The sequence below is a fragment of the Vombatus ursinus genome, unplaced genomic scaffold (genome assembly GCF_900497805.2).
Source record: "Vombatus ursinus unplaced genomic scaffold, bare-nosed wombat genome assembly UNPS02015175.1, whole genome shotgun sequence".
NCBI classification, from domain to species: Eukaryota; Metazoa; Chordata; class Mammalia; order Diprotodontia; family Vombatidae; genus Vombatus; species Vombatus ursinus.
The window spans coordinates 2,039,997-2,054,295 of record NW_020954953.1 but is presented as its reverse complement, the minus strand read 5'-3'; the positions used below and the strand labels follow the sequence as shown (position 1 = coordinate 2,054,295).

Genomic DNA, 14,299 nt, shown 5'->3' with positions numbered 1-14,299 from the left:
CTTATCCTGATAATAGTATTCTCTACATACATACTTCTCAGGGAACTCCTAAAAAGTAAGCAAATTCCTTTGTTGTTGCTTGTTTTCAAATGATTAGAATTGGATAGAATGCTGTACTTGGAGTCATGAAGACCAGAGTTCAAATCTGGCCTTAGAAACTTACTAACCTTGTGGTGCCGGCAAGTCACTTTGCTTCTGCCTGCCTCAGTTTCCTCATCTGTAAAATGGTGATGATTGTAGCATCAACATCCCTGAGTTGTTTTAATGGTAAAATGAGATATTTGTAAAGTGTTTTGCAAACGTTATTGTGCTATATATTATAGCTACTTATCTAATTCAGAATTGTTTCTTTGTGTTTAAACTTTCCTTTACTAGCCTTACTAGAATAGAAATGCAATATACGAATATTAAAAAAAAAATCTAGGAAAATAAAACTAAGCTGTTTATTTACATTATCACTGCTGAAAGAAATGTGAAACATACTTAAACTTTGAATTTCAGAAAAGGACTGAGTCTTAAAATATGTTTTAAAAGGTTGAAGTACTCATGTCTATTAAGCCTACAAGCATTTTGTGTCATACACCTGATGCTTGTCTAATACAAGAATACACAAAACAGTAAATACTATAAAAATTACATATGAACTTCTCTCATTGATTCTTCAGTTATTCAGATGTTTCTTTTGGCTATACATACACCACACTTGTTAATGTTAAATGGCAAGCTATTACACATATTGATTCTGTATCAGTAACATTGAGCAAACACAAATTTAAAAAGTGGGAGTTTCCCAAAGAAAGACAAATGGAGGACATTTGCTATAGAGAGGAGTTAGAGGAAAACAAGAAAGAGATTATTGGCTAAGGTAACTTTTGTGTTTTCTATATTTATAATAACTGAGACTTTAACAAATTGAATCATATGTATGTGTATAACATAATTAGATCTCAGATAAATTTGAAGTGCAATAAACCTTGTCCATTTTCATAGAGTATATATGTATACATACAATACTTGAAATAATATAATAAGATAGAAGTAGACTGTGACTTTATCCTTTGTAGAATATATTTACAATAGTCAGTCTCATATAAGAAGAATGTAAAAGGAAATGGTTTCAATTATAACAGGAGAGATTAACTTTAAATATAAAGAAGACTTTCTGGATAGGAAAGTAGGATAAACACAGATGTGTTACCAAGGAAGACTGGAATTTCCCTTTTTGGAAGTTATTTACCTGATGTGATTTTATTGTAACCCTGTAAGATGTGGTTTCAGTGACAATCCTATAATTTCATAACCTGTCTTGTTACCTTTTAAATGTTTATTTAAATTACAATCAACACTTAGAAACTTTAAGTAGTGAGAAGGGTTAAAGTATAAGACTTTTCATTTTCCCAACTCAGGAGAAAATGAAGTATTTATTATTCTAATATATATCCGTTTGCATATTTTCCTTTAAGGAACAGTATTACTCTCTTGACTCAAAAGTACTAGTGAGAATACTGCTTGTGGGTGGAAACAGGAAACACTAGTGATAAAAACAATGTAGCTTTTTTTTTTCCACGTTCAGCTCTATGTACCTCAATTCTAATCAGCCCATTTTCTGCTTCAGCTAGTTTTCAGCTTCTTTTATCTCCAAGTGAAGTGTTGTTATTGTATCTTGTTTTTATTTTGTTGTTTTTGAAGATTCTATCCTGCACGTGAACACCACCACCTCCTCCCTCCTTCTCTCCTTTACAAATGTTACAACACAATCAGAAATTTCCTCTTTTCTTTCCTTCCTGCACTTCCTGCAGGTTCCCTTGCGTCAGAAGCCGAGGAAGAAAACTCAAGGTATTGTAATAAGAGCTCTCATTTGTTCCTTTATTATTTATCGTTATTATTATTTTGGATGTCTTCTTTGGGATCCCTTTTTTTTTTTTTTTTTTTTTTTGCGTGTCTGAGTATCGTGAGCCTGGGCTAGTTGGCAGGCAGCTTGACTCGTGGTTATTTTTCTATTGCTTCTGAGAAATGACGACATGCTGCTCATTTGGATTAATCCCTTGTGGTATGTCAGTAGGGCTTGGATATAGTGGAATTGAGAGCCTGAGAAGTAGCTTTCGCTTAAATGGGCATTAGCCGCACACTTCTATTGCATAACTACAGCCCTTGTGGCTGGCTGCATGCGGCTATGCTGTGCAGTCATATGCCGGGTGGTCTAATACACTTTATTTTCCAATTTACACTGTTCAGTGGCATTTTAAAAAATGCTATTCATACGCTGAACATTATTCCTTCCTTCTTGTTTCATTTGTTATACCTTTTATATACAAGCGATACATTTTGAAAGCTAAGGCACCCGAGGAGGTGGCAATTTGTATTGCTCAGATTTGTTCTCCAGGGAGCTCTGGGGTGCGTGATATAGCAACTTGGAGCCATTGGCTTTAAGTAATTGATTATTTTACCAGGATCTTTCTCGGGCTTCCCTGAGCACAGAATAATCATTTCATTCTTGGTGTGAATGCTGTGCAGGTTTCTTCACAATGAGCCGGAGGAGGATATCCTGCAAAGATCTGGGACACGCTGACTTCCAGGGGTGGTTATACAAGAAAAAGGAAAAAGGCACCTTCCTCAGCAACAAATGGAGAAAGTTCTGGGTTGTGCTCAAGGGAGCATCACTGTACTGGTACGGCAATCAGATGGTGAGTGCGCTTTCCCCCTAAGCCCCTGAGTTTTGCTACCTGAGAGCTGCTGCTGGGGCAGGGCATGGCTCCAGGGGGTCCAAGGGCAGGTTCCACTCTAAGCAGAGGAAGTGATTCCTCAGTGTATTGACTGACACCTTGTAAAGTCCCTTCTGCATCAGTAATATCGTGAGGAAGGCGATCTCGTTTTATCCAGACAAAACCTCTCCACCTTGCTTTTTAAGCCTTAAAACTCTAAACCATTTGTGGAGGGGGCTTTCAGATTTCATCAGTTAATTCTGGAAAAAATTTCCCTCATTTCAGATGAAAGATACTGAAGAATTATAAATGAAAAAAAGAAAAATATTGAAGAGCAAAGCTCCCCAGGGGTCTCTGCCTAATGGGCGCATGTCATGTATGCTGCAGATTGTTGATTTAATTAGAGAAACTACTACAGTTTATACATTGCTTTTACTTTCCTCTTCCTCCTCTTCCGTATTGTGAAACTTGCTATCAGGATTGTTAACAGCTATTTCAGCTTTGTGTTTTGCACTGATGTTTGGGGTTTTGCCATGGATGGAGGTCATTAAACCACACTGTCCCCTTCTTCTAACATACTGCTTTGCCTTCTCTTGATGAGGTGCTTGGGAATTAAGTCAGCCTTTAACAACTTAATTAAAATATTATGGCCTGCTTCACGTATCAGATTTCAGTAGTATAGGGCCAGAAATAAGTAAATTTTAGAAGGAGTCAATGATATTTAGAGTTTACATTTATGTAGTGTTCTGTTTTTCTCACTTCTGTCTTGCTAGGTTGTTACTCTATTATTATTTCTATTTTATGGATGAGAAAATTCAGGCTCAGAGATTAGCTAGCATATCTATAGTTACACGTGTAATGTTAGAATTTAGAGTTTAAACTAGGTCTCTTGACTTCAAGTGGTACGGTGAAAAGATCACTGGCTTTGACTTCAGAAGACCTGAATTCGAATTCTACCTCTGACAATTACTACATTTGTGACTTTCCGCAAGTCACTTAACTTCCCTGGGCTTCACTTTCCTCTTTTGTGAAGTGGAGGGAGATTAGATTACATGGATTCTGAGGTCTCTTTTAGATCTATGATCTTATAATTCTAGGTGTAAAGTTCTTTTCATTACATCATGCTGCCTTAGAGGTAAGGCATCTCTCTCTCTCTGTGAAATTCTGAGCACCTTACTTAAATGCTATTAAATGCGTATATTAGCAACAAATCCTGGTGCTTTGGAAGATAGCACCCATTATTAAAAAAAGCCCCCTTCTGTACCAAATGTTAGGAGTTTAAAAAAAAATACTCTCTAGGGATTATGTCTACATTCATATGCATCTATTAAGTTTCACAGTTTTAGAGCATGAAACTTTGTGCCTGAGTTGATTGGATTTCCAACAAAATGCTATTGTTTGATTGTGGGCAAAATCTTGAGGTGACAAATTTAACTCACCAGGCACCTATAAAGAATGTAACTTTAGGATGTTATATTTAACTGGGTTAGTAAGACACAGATAATAATAACAGCTTAAATTTGTAGATAATTTAAGGCTTACAGAGTGATTTCCTTAGCACAGTCCTGTAAAATAAATATTTTACAGATGGGGAAACTGAGGCCAATGGAAGAGAAGTAATTTACTTACATTCACACAGCTAGTAAGTAATCCAAGACTTGAATCTGGATCTAATCCCAAAGCTAATGGTTTTTCTGTTATACTGTCTCAGTCATTCATCTAGATTTTCCACATTTGCAATAAATATATTTTTTCAGGAGAGACTAGGAGGTTAGTGGGAAACTTTGCATTCTAACAAATATATTACCAAAAAGATAGAGTGGCTTAGTGGGTAGGGTACTAGACTTGGACACAGGGAGATCTATTTTCAAATCCCACCTCAGACACTTACTAGAAGTGTGACTTTGGGAAAATCAGTGCCTCAGTTTCCTTATATGTAAAATGAAAGAGTTAAATTTGATAGCCTCTAAGATTTTTTCTGGTTCTAAATCAATGATACTATGAAAAACCTTTTGCCTATTGCTGTAAATGTGTTTTGAGCCACAGGGATTAGAGATATGCCCTGACTGGTCCACTATTGACTCATTTTGCTTTGATTTTTCCCTGTGCAAAGTGCTGTATAATTAGGTAGCCGTTGACTGTTTTGTGTGTGTAGCTTCTCTTACAGAGTTGGTTACTTGGGCCATGGCTTTGAAAGAGTTCCTAATTTAGGAAGAAAGTAAACTCACAGTTGTCCATATACCTCTTTCCTGTCCCTGATGTTACCCGAACTTTTTTCCACCTGGATGAACAACCCTCAAGTTGCAGAGCATTAGCTTGAATAGTTATGAAGACCAGTTTCAAAGAGAGAGAGATACTGCTAGTACTTGTGTGGAGTTTATTACATTAAATTGGTCATATATAGAAAAGATACCTCCTCCTCTGACCCTATGCTAATTACTTTTTTCTTATGGAACAAAAGAGTCACCAGTGAATCATTAGTTGACATTTATAATCTGTCCATCAAATGTCAGTGTAAAATACGAAATGAGAAACACATGCTTAGTCTAAGATTACATTTATTTTCGGCCCCCAACAGAATTCAGTTTTAGTAATGCTGTTGGTAGCTCGCTGTTCCTCTGGTATCTCTGATCAAGTATCAGACAAGGTTCTGAGCCACCGTCTTTACTGTTTCCTTTGAAATTCATTATTTTTTGCCTAGTGACAAGTCCTGTCACACACTGGTTCATTTCTGGTTTGATTGGGAGGAATGAATCCTCCTTTCAGTTCAAGTTTAAGTAAAAGGATTAAGGTCACCATGATTTTTCTCAGAAGTTTTATGTTTAAAAGCCAGAGCAGTGGAACTGAGGTCTTTCTCAAAAGCCCCAATTTTCCCAATAATAAGCTGTGACAGAAAGTGGTACATGTAGCTTCTCTCGGGAGGTCTCTTAAAAATATTCTGTGCTTCATTCTCTCAAAATCTCAAACTTAGACAGGTTCATAAAGATATGGCTTAAATTGGGGCAGTGTTTCTCGGTATTCCAGATCCAAGATCTTTTTTTTTTCTTTTCTTTTCTGCTTGCATAGTATGATTGCTTGGGGAAGTTCAAACATATCTGGCATGGAAAACAGTCTCTTTAAAAAGGTTATGTTCATGGAATAATGGAAAGAGAGCAAGATTTGAAGTCAGAGGAGCTGAGTTTAAATATTGCCTCTAATACTTACTATCTGTGTGAACTTGGGTAATTGATTTTATATGTCTTGACTTTCATTCCCATATCTATAGAATGAAGGGGATTGAGGTGGGGGGGTAGTTAGATTAAATGACTTACAAAATTATAATTTTTTAACATAAAAGAGAAAAACTAAACCAAACCAGCTTTGCTAGGGTACCCCCCTCCCCTTTTTTTTAAAAAAAAATAATATCCCATGAAAGTCCCAGATACAGAAATTGACATGGGTTGGGTAAGAATGTTGCTTTTATAAAACTCTTCCTGATGCTTAGTACGTGGGAATTTAAATTGGTTTTATAATATAATGTAAACCAGTGATTCTCAAACTTTATGGTCTCAGGACTCATTTAAAACCCCCTCTCCCCCGCCCCAGACAATGGGATTAAGTGACTTGCCCAGGGTCACACAGTTAGTGAGTGTTAGGTGTCTGAGGTCACATTTGAACTCAGGTCCTCCTGACTCCAGAGCTGGTGCTCTATCTACTGTGCTACCTAGCTGCCCTTAAAATCTTTAAAATTATTGAGGATCCACCAAAAGCTTTTATGTGGGTCATAATTGTTGATATTTACTGTGTCATAAATTAAAACATCTTGGTTATTATTGTGAAAATAATTTTGACCTTGTTGACCCCCTGAAAAGCATCTCAGGGACCTCGAGGCATTGCATGTTGAGAACTGCTGTACTTTCCAAAGTTTGAAAATAGCAGTTGCAACAGGGCCTACTCTACTACCTTGTAGAACTAGGCAATGGCAATGAATTTGAGACCATGAGAACAAGGATTTGGAGAGAAGGAAAAAATGAAAAAGTCTAAATAAACATATGTCATTCCCTTTCTCAAAAATTTTCGGTGTATATAATAGAAAACTCCTTAATTTGTATTTTAAGGACTTTTACAATCTGACTTTTATATATAATATAATAGATATGATATATCTATACTATATATATACATATATACATGTGTATATATATATATATATAAAAAATAGAAGCTCGTTAATTTGTATTTAAGGACTTTTACAATCAGACTTTTATATATAATATGATAGACTTATTTATAATATATCTACTTATATGTAATAGAAACTCCTTAATCTGTGCTTTAAGGACTTTTACAATCTGACTCCCACTTATCTTTCTTCTAGTAATTCATACTAGTACTCTTCACAAATTCTAAATTCTAGCCAAACTAAATTATCTTTTCCACACTATTCTCTAGGTCTGGACTACATTCCCTACTCATAGCCAACTTTCAGAATCCTTATCTATTCTCAAGGCCTAGCTAGGGTGCTGCTTCCTATAAGGAGCCTTCCCTGATTCTCCCAATTCTTGGTGCTTCTTCCTTACTTGATTTTTAGCATCTTATATTTATTTGTGTGTATTTTGTTCCCCTTACATCTCCAGGAGAACATCCCTGAGGGCAGAGACTGATTTTTTTTTTTAATACTTTGCATCTAACTCAGTCCCTGGCACATGGTATGTACTTAATAAATTTTAATTGAATTGAGTTGTTGAATTGTGAAAATAATTAGTCATTCAGCCCTCACTTAGTGATCACCTGCTAAAGGCCGGATTTGGTACTAGGTGCTAGGGATAGAAGGTACAATTCAAGGAAGCCCTTGCTCTCAAGTAGTTTCTATTTTGCTGTGGGAAACAATATATTCATTCACAGATAAGTAAATGCAGTTATGTACAGAATAAATTGAATGTAATTTGGAAAAGGAGGAAGGATTTTTTTTTTAACCAATGGTGAGAGTCAGAAGGAGCCTCTTAAAATACGGCAGCCAGTCAGTCAACAAGCATTTATTAAGTGCTCACTAAATTCCAGACGCTTGCTGGGAGCTGGCGCTTGAGCCTAACCTTGAAGGGTGTTTTGGGTCACGAGAGGCAAATGTGAGGATGAGATCATATTAGGCATATGGACAACCTGTGTATCTACAGAGTCAGGAGATAGAATGTTTTATAGTGAGAACAGTAAGTGGGTCAGTTTAGTTGGACTATAGAATGGGTAATGGTGGGCGGAAGAGTAATGTTTAATCAACCTGGAAAGATTAGAGGAAAGGTTAGAACCAGATGGTGAAGGACTTTAAATGCCAAACAAAAAAATTTGTATTTTATCCTAGAAGCAATGGGGAGCCCCTGAAGCTTCTTGAACAGGGGAGTATCCCAGTTATATTTGTGCTTCAGGAATATCAATTAGGTAGGAATATCAACCTCTGAATAGAGAAGAGATTGAAGAGGGAAGAGACTGGAAGCAGGGAGACCAATTAGGAGGCTTACAATGTCATAGTGAGGAGTGAGGAGAATATGGACTAGGGTGGTTGTGAAGGGAATGGAGAGAAAGTGCCGTATGATAGGGTTTTGTGGAAGAAGAATTTATGAATCTTGTTGATTGATTGCATCGGAGAAGACACATATGTTGTGAATCCAGGTGTCTAGAAGAATGGTGATGCTATTAAGAAGAATAGGGAAATTAGGGGGAGGTGGAGATTTAGGGGGAAAGGCAATGAGTATAATTTTGGATGTGATGAATTTGAGATGGCAGTGGGTCATCCAGATAGAGATGTTCACTAGGGAGCTGGAGATGTGAAACTAGAGTTCAGGAGAGAGAAGAGAGCTGGTCAAGTAGAACTGGCATTAACATAGAGATGATGGTTGAATCCATGGGGGCTTATGAAATAGTTCTTGTTCAGTCATTTCAGACTCTTTGTGACTCCATTTGGGGTTTTCTTGGCAGAGATACCGCCATTTCCTTCTCCAGCTCATTTTACAGATAAGGAAAAGAGGCAAACAGGGTTAAGTGACTTGCCCAGAATCACGCAGCTATTAAATGTCTGGGGCCAAATTTGAACTCAGGAAGATGACGCTTCCTGACTTCAGGCCTGGCATTCTATCCCCTGAGCCACTTCACTGCTCACTAGTGAGATTACCAGAGTGTCAGGAGAGAAAAGGAGAAGGTCTAGGTTTGTGTTTTGGGATATATCCATAATAGGGTGTGGAATATGGATAAAAATCTTACAAAGGAAGCCAAGGATTGATGAGAGATGTAGGAGAGAACCATGGCAGAGCAGTGTCACAAAAACCCAGAGATGAGAGTATCCAGAAAGAGTGGATGATCAATAGTATCATTTCCTGCAGAGGCCAAGAAAGATGAGAATTCAGAAAGGTCATTCAATTAGAGATTATTGGTGACCTTCACACAGTTTCAGTTGAGTGGTGGATATAAAAACCAGATGACAAGAAATTGAGAATTGGGTGGGAGGTGACAATTATTATTTGCATCTCATACATGTTACTTGCTCCTCTGTAGCTTGAGTTCTTTATCTGGGGTTGTTTGAGCAGTTAGTGGATAAACTTCCGTGGTCTCCAGGAACTTGGATGGGAAAAAATACTTTATTTTTAGTAACGTCTTACTGAAATTCAGCATTTATTTCAGTCATTTAAAAACATTATTTTGAGGAGTCCATGGACTTCACCAAACCTTCAAAAGAGTCCATGACATTAAAAAAAATGTTAAGAACCTATGTTCTATAGGTCATTTTTTTTTTCAGATAATAGAGAAACCCAGAACAGGAGACAATGCCTAAAATCTTCTTACAATGAATGCCATTCATCTCCCCCCCCCATCAAGGCTTTGTGCTTGGCCGTCTTCTCTCTTTATACTTTTGCCCTGGGCAATGTCATGTGCTTTTATTATTTTAATTACCTTATATTCTTGGATGATATTTGATGTAATCTCTTACCCGATCTATCTATCTATCTACCTATTTATCTATCATCTACCTTTCTCTCTCTATATATATCTATATATCTTTCTATCTTTTTTCTGTCTACTTATTTCTCTTTCTATCATCTGTCTGCCTACCTATTTTTCTATCATCTATCTACCTACCTTTGTTTCTATTTATCATCTATCTATCTCTAACCGTGTTTTCTCTCCTGAACTCCAGTTCTATATCTCTAAATTCCTTTTAGACATTTCAAACTGGATGTCATGGAGGCATCTCAGACTCACTGTGTCTGAAACAGAACTCAACATCTTTCTTCCAAAAGCCACCCCACTTTTGAACTTCTCCATTTTTGGGAAGCGTACCACAATCTTTCCAGGATCCCAGGTTTTCAATCTCTTCTTATCTTTGACTTCTCCTTCTCCTTCACTCTCCATATCTATTCAGTTGTCAAATATTGTCATTTCTACCTCCATGACATAGGTCTCATCTGTCCCCTTCTCACTACTTGCATGGTCACAGCCTTAATTTAGACCCTAATCATTTCTTACCTGGACTATTATAATCACTTTGGTCCTCACACCTTAATTTTTTCTCTTCTTCAATCCATCGCCCACATAACTGCAGAATGATTTTCCGTAAGTGTAAGCGTGACCAAGTCAGACTTAATAAATAAATCTTTACTTCCTAACTCCTCTATTTAGCTTTTTAAGCCCTTTGTAAGTTGGTCCCAACTTACCTTTACAACCTCATCATATCTTACTCCCCTTCCTGAACGCTGTAGCAATGCTAAACTGCCATCTCTCTGTTCTTCACATATAGCCCTCTACCCTTTCCTTAGTTTTGTACTAGTTGTCCCACATTCTTGGCTTCATACTACCTCTTCACTTCTGCCTCATAGGGTCCCTAATTTCCCCCAATATTCAGCTCAAACACCACCTAATACACCATTTTCACTAGGCTATTGCCCTTCTTTTCTAAAATATCTTGTATTATTATTATTTCTTCTGTATATACTTCCATGTATATATGTTGTCTCCCCAGATGGCACATAAGTTCCTTGAAAGCAGACAGCTAGGTGATGCAGTGGATGGAGCACTGAGCCTGGAGTCAGGAAGACCTGAGTTGAAATCCAGTCTCAGATACTTGTTAGGTGTGTGATCCTGGACAAGTCACTTAAACCTCTGTTTGCCTCAGTTTCCTTAGCTGAAAAATGAGAATGATGGTAACGCCTACCTCCCAGGGTTGCTCTGAGAATCAATGAGATAACATTTCAGTTTCAGCACATAGTGGTGCCACATAAATGTTAGCTATTGCTAGCAATACTATTTTGGGTCTTTGTATCTTTAGTTACATAATTTAACACATAATGAGTGGGTGCCAAATGAAGGTTTGGTGATTAAATAAGGGCAGCTGGGATAGGCTGCAGGGTCTAGAGTCAGGAAGACCTGAGTTCAGATCCAACATCAGACACTAGTGTGTGATCCTGGGCAAGTCACTTAACCCTGTTTGCCTCAGTTTCCTCATCTGTGAAATGAGCTGATGAAGGAAATGACAAACCACTCCAATATCTTTACCAGGAAAACCTCAAACAGGGTCCTGAAGAGTTAGATATGACTGAAATGATTGAAAAACAACAAATCTTCAGTGCCTACCTAGTACATAATGAGTGGGTGTTGAATGAATGCTTGGTGATTAAATAGTTCCTTGACTGACTTCTTTTGTATGTATGTGTTATGAGTGTAGGTACATACACAGTGTGTATATATATACATGCACCCCCATTACATACTTTATTCTTAAAAAAATTAATGTTTTAAAAGACATAGAAAAGAACCCCACGCTGCTATTGGTTGTTCTGGGTCTTTTTTGGGCACTATGGAGTACATTTAAGCAAGCTAGTCTTTAAAATCACTTTATTCAGAATGACTTCTAAATTCTTAATTACATCAATTGAATGCATTTGTGATGTCCATTGAAAACAGAAAGGCATTCTATTCTGGTTTTTTCATTATAGGTGAGAAATCTCATTTGGACACATTGAAATTAGTCCAAATTAAAAAAAATCAAATCCCCAGGACCACTCAGTAAGAGTAAATGTACCAAAGCCCACACTAGGCATTTCTACCTCACTGCATCCTGGGAAGTTATCCAGAACTTGGTAGGAGAACCGGGTTGCTGGACATAGCTAGAGCAAGTAACAGGGGTAGGTGGTGGTTAGGTTAGCCAGGGATCCTAAATTTTGCCTGTAGGAACACAGTTAAGCAGTATTAATGACAAAACTTGTTATTATTTTCTGTAACTACTAAGACTTTTAATGCTGTTTGGGAAAGCAAAGTGTATGAATGACTCCTGCTACCTCCATCACTTCCAACATATAGCTTAACATTCCCAGGTGCCAAAACTATGTCATCTTTTCCCCTCCCAGACTTGTAACTCTGCCTTTCATTTATTCTGTGAATAATTATCAAGTGTCTACTTTATGCAGAGTGCTGTTTGGTGCTAGAAAGTATATAAAAATAAATTAAGGTCTTCCCTGTTTACAATCTATTAGGAAGAAATAATGGATGGAAATAACTATAACTTATAATACAAATGGGTAAAAGGTACAAATGAAGTACTCTAAGGAGTTCAAGGATGAACTGGCCTTCACTATCCTTATTAAAGGGCCAAGGTGGGGCTTCATGGCTGAGGGATCATTTGGACTGTGTCTTGAAGGATAAATGGGATTTAAATAGGTAGAAATATGGCAACAGGGCAGCTAGGTGGTGCAATGGATAAAGTGCCTGGCCTGGAGTCAGGAAGACTCATCTTTTAAGTTCACATCTGGCCTTAGACACTTACTAGTTGTGTGACCCTTGGGCAAGTCACTTAATCCTATTTGCCTCAGTTTTCTCATCTGTAAAAATGAACTGGAGAAGGAAATAGCGAAAGTATCTTTGACAAGAAAACCACATATGGAATCATGAAGAGTTGGACATGACTGAAATGATTCATCAACAACAAAAAGAACTGGAGAAAGAAATGGCAAACTACTCCAGTATCTTTGCCAAGAAAACCCCAAATGGGTCACGAAGAGTCAGACAGGACAGAAGCAACTGAACACATAGAGGGAGAATATTCTGAGTGTGAGAAACATGTGAACAGAGGTACAGAGGGAGTAAAATGATAAGCTGTATTCGGAGAATTTCAACAATGGGCCAAGGTTGTATATTGTGGAAATAAATAGCAATTGACTGAAACGATTTAGGTGTGGACAGAATGAAGGTGCGTTACAACAATATTGCCTTCTAACTACACCTGTAACAGACATTCAGATTTTTAGGTTACATTTTTATGCCTGTGATTTCCCAAGTCCATCCTGAGAAGGTCATCCAGTAAAGTTTGTAGGAAAACAGCTTGGTGAACTGGAAAGAGCATTGGATTCAATTATGAAAATTGGATTTAGAGTCAGAAGAATGAAGTTCAGTCTTAACTCTGACATTTACTTCCTCTATAGATAGGAACTGAGATTTCACTGGTATAGGAAACTTCACTTTAGTGTTGATTGGTACCTTCTCTGTAACTTAGAGCCTTGGAGACTTGTCTCGATCACCGAGGGTTAAGTGATCTGCCCAAAGTTGTGTGACCAAAATGGGTCAGAGACAGGACTTGAAACCAGGTCTTCATGGCTCTGAGGATGTCTCTATCCATCATGCCTTGTTATCTTTGGCAAATCACTTTGTTGTTGCTCAGTCTTTTTCAGTAATGTCCAACTCTTTGTGACCCCACTTGGAGTTTTCTTGGCAAAGATACTGGAGTGGTTTACCGTCTCCTTCTCCGGTTGACTTTGTAGATGAGGAAATTGAGGCAAACAGGATTTTTACAGAGCGTCAGTTGCCTTGTGTGTTAAATGAGAGCAGTGAACTGATTGATCTCAAACGTACTTTCTTAACCTCTGAGCTTCAGTTTTGTTATCTATAAAACAGGCATAATAATATCTGCCCTGCCTACTTCATGGGGTGGTTGTAAGGGTCAAATGAAATTATCTTCTATGCAAATCTGTTTTCTAAACTTGTAAGTAGAGTATATATGATTGCCACATATATCAAGAACATTTTAATATGTGTCTAATACAGATAATAAAGCATATTTACATTCATGCCAATGTATTATATAAGATGCCTGTCATCTGCTTATATTCAGAAAATGTTACGGATTATGCTAGTTCTTCCAGCTGGCATTTTATTCCCTTATATCACTGAGGAGCATATGTAGACTATCACAGGGTGTCATCAGAGTATATACATGGATACGCCTCTGAATCATTCCCTGTAACAAATAAGTCTTTGCATTGCAAAGTCAATGTGCCTGCAAGGAATGGTGAGTAGGCAAGGATTTCATTTTAAATTATTCAAATACTGAAACAAGGGTGTCCCTCATTTAAAAAACAAAAAGTAATTTGCGCCTCGCACTAAGCTAAATTCTACACAAAAGAAATAGTGGAATGTAAGCTCCCTGAGGTCAAGGATTGTTTCATTTTTGTCTTTGGACTCTAGCTCCGACCATAATTTCTGGCACGTCAATCAGTAGTCAATCAACAAGCAATAAGTATTCATTAAGCACTTACTGTGTGCCAGGTACTGTCAAGCCCCGGGGATACAAAAAAAAAAATAAC

At 37.4% G+C, this 14,299-nt stretch overlaps 1 protein-coding gene across 6 annotated transcripts in view; it reads left to right on the top strand.

The window, feature by feature from the left end:
- The window catches only part of LOC114031544 (interactor protein for cytohesin exchange factors 1-like), a 193,332-nt gene that overhangs the window by 100,352 nt on the left and 78,681 nt on the right, over positions 1-14,299 (top strand). For 4 of the 6 annotated variants that reach the window (XM_027846686.1, XM_027846690.1, XM_027846688.1 and 1 more), the window contains 2 exons: positions 1,800-1,836; positions 2,515-2,684. In XM_027846686.1, coding sequence (XP_027702487.1) covers positions 1,800-1,836; positions 2,515-2,684 — 207 coding nt within the window. Of the gene's footprint in view, positions 1-1,799; positions 1,837-1,978; positions 2,051-2,514; positions 2,685-14,299 lie in introns of those variants that run through there. The other 2 variants (XM_027846687.1, XM_027846689.1) reach the window with 2 other exon arrangements.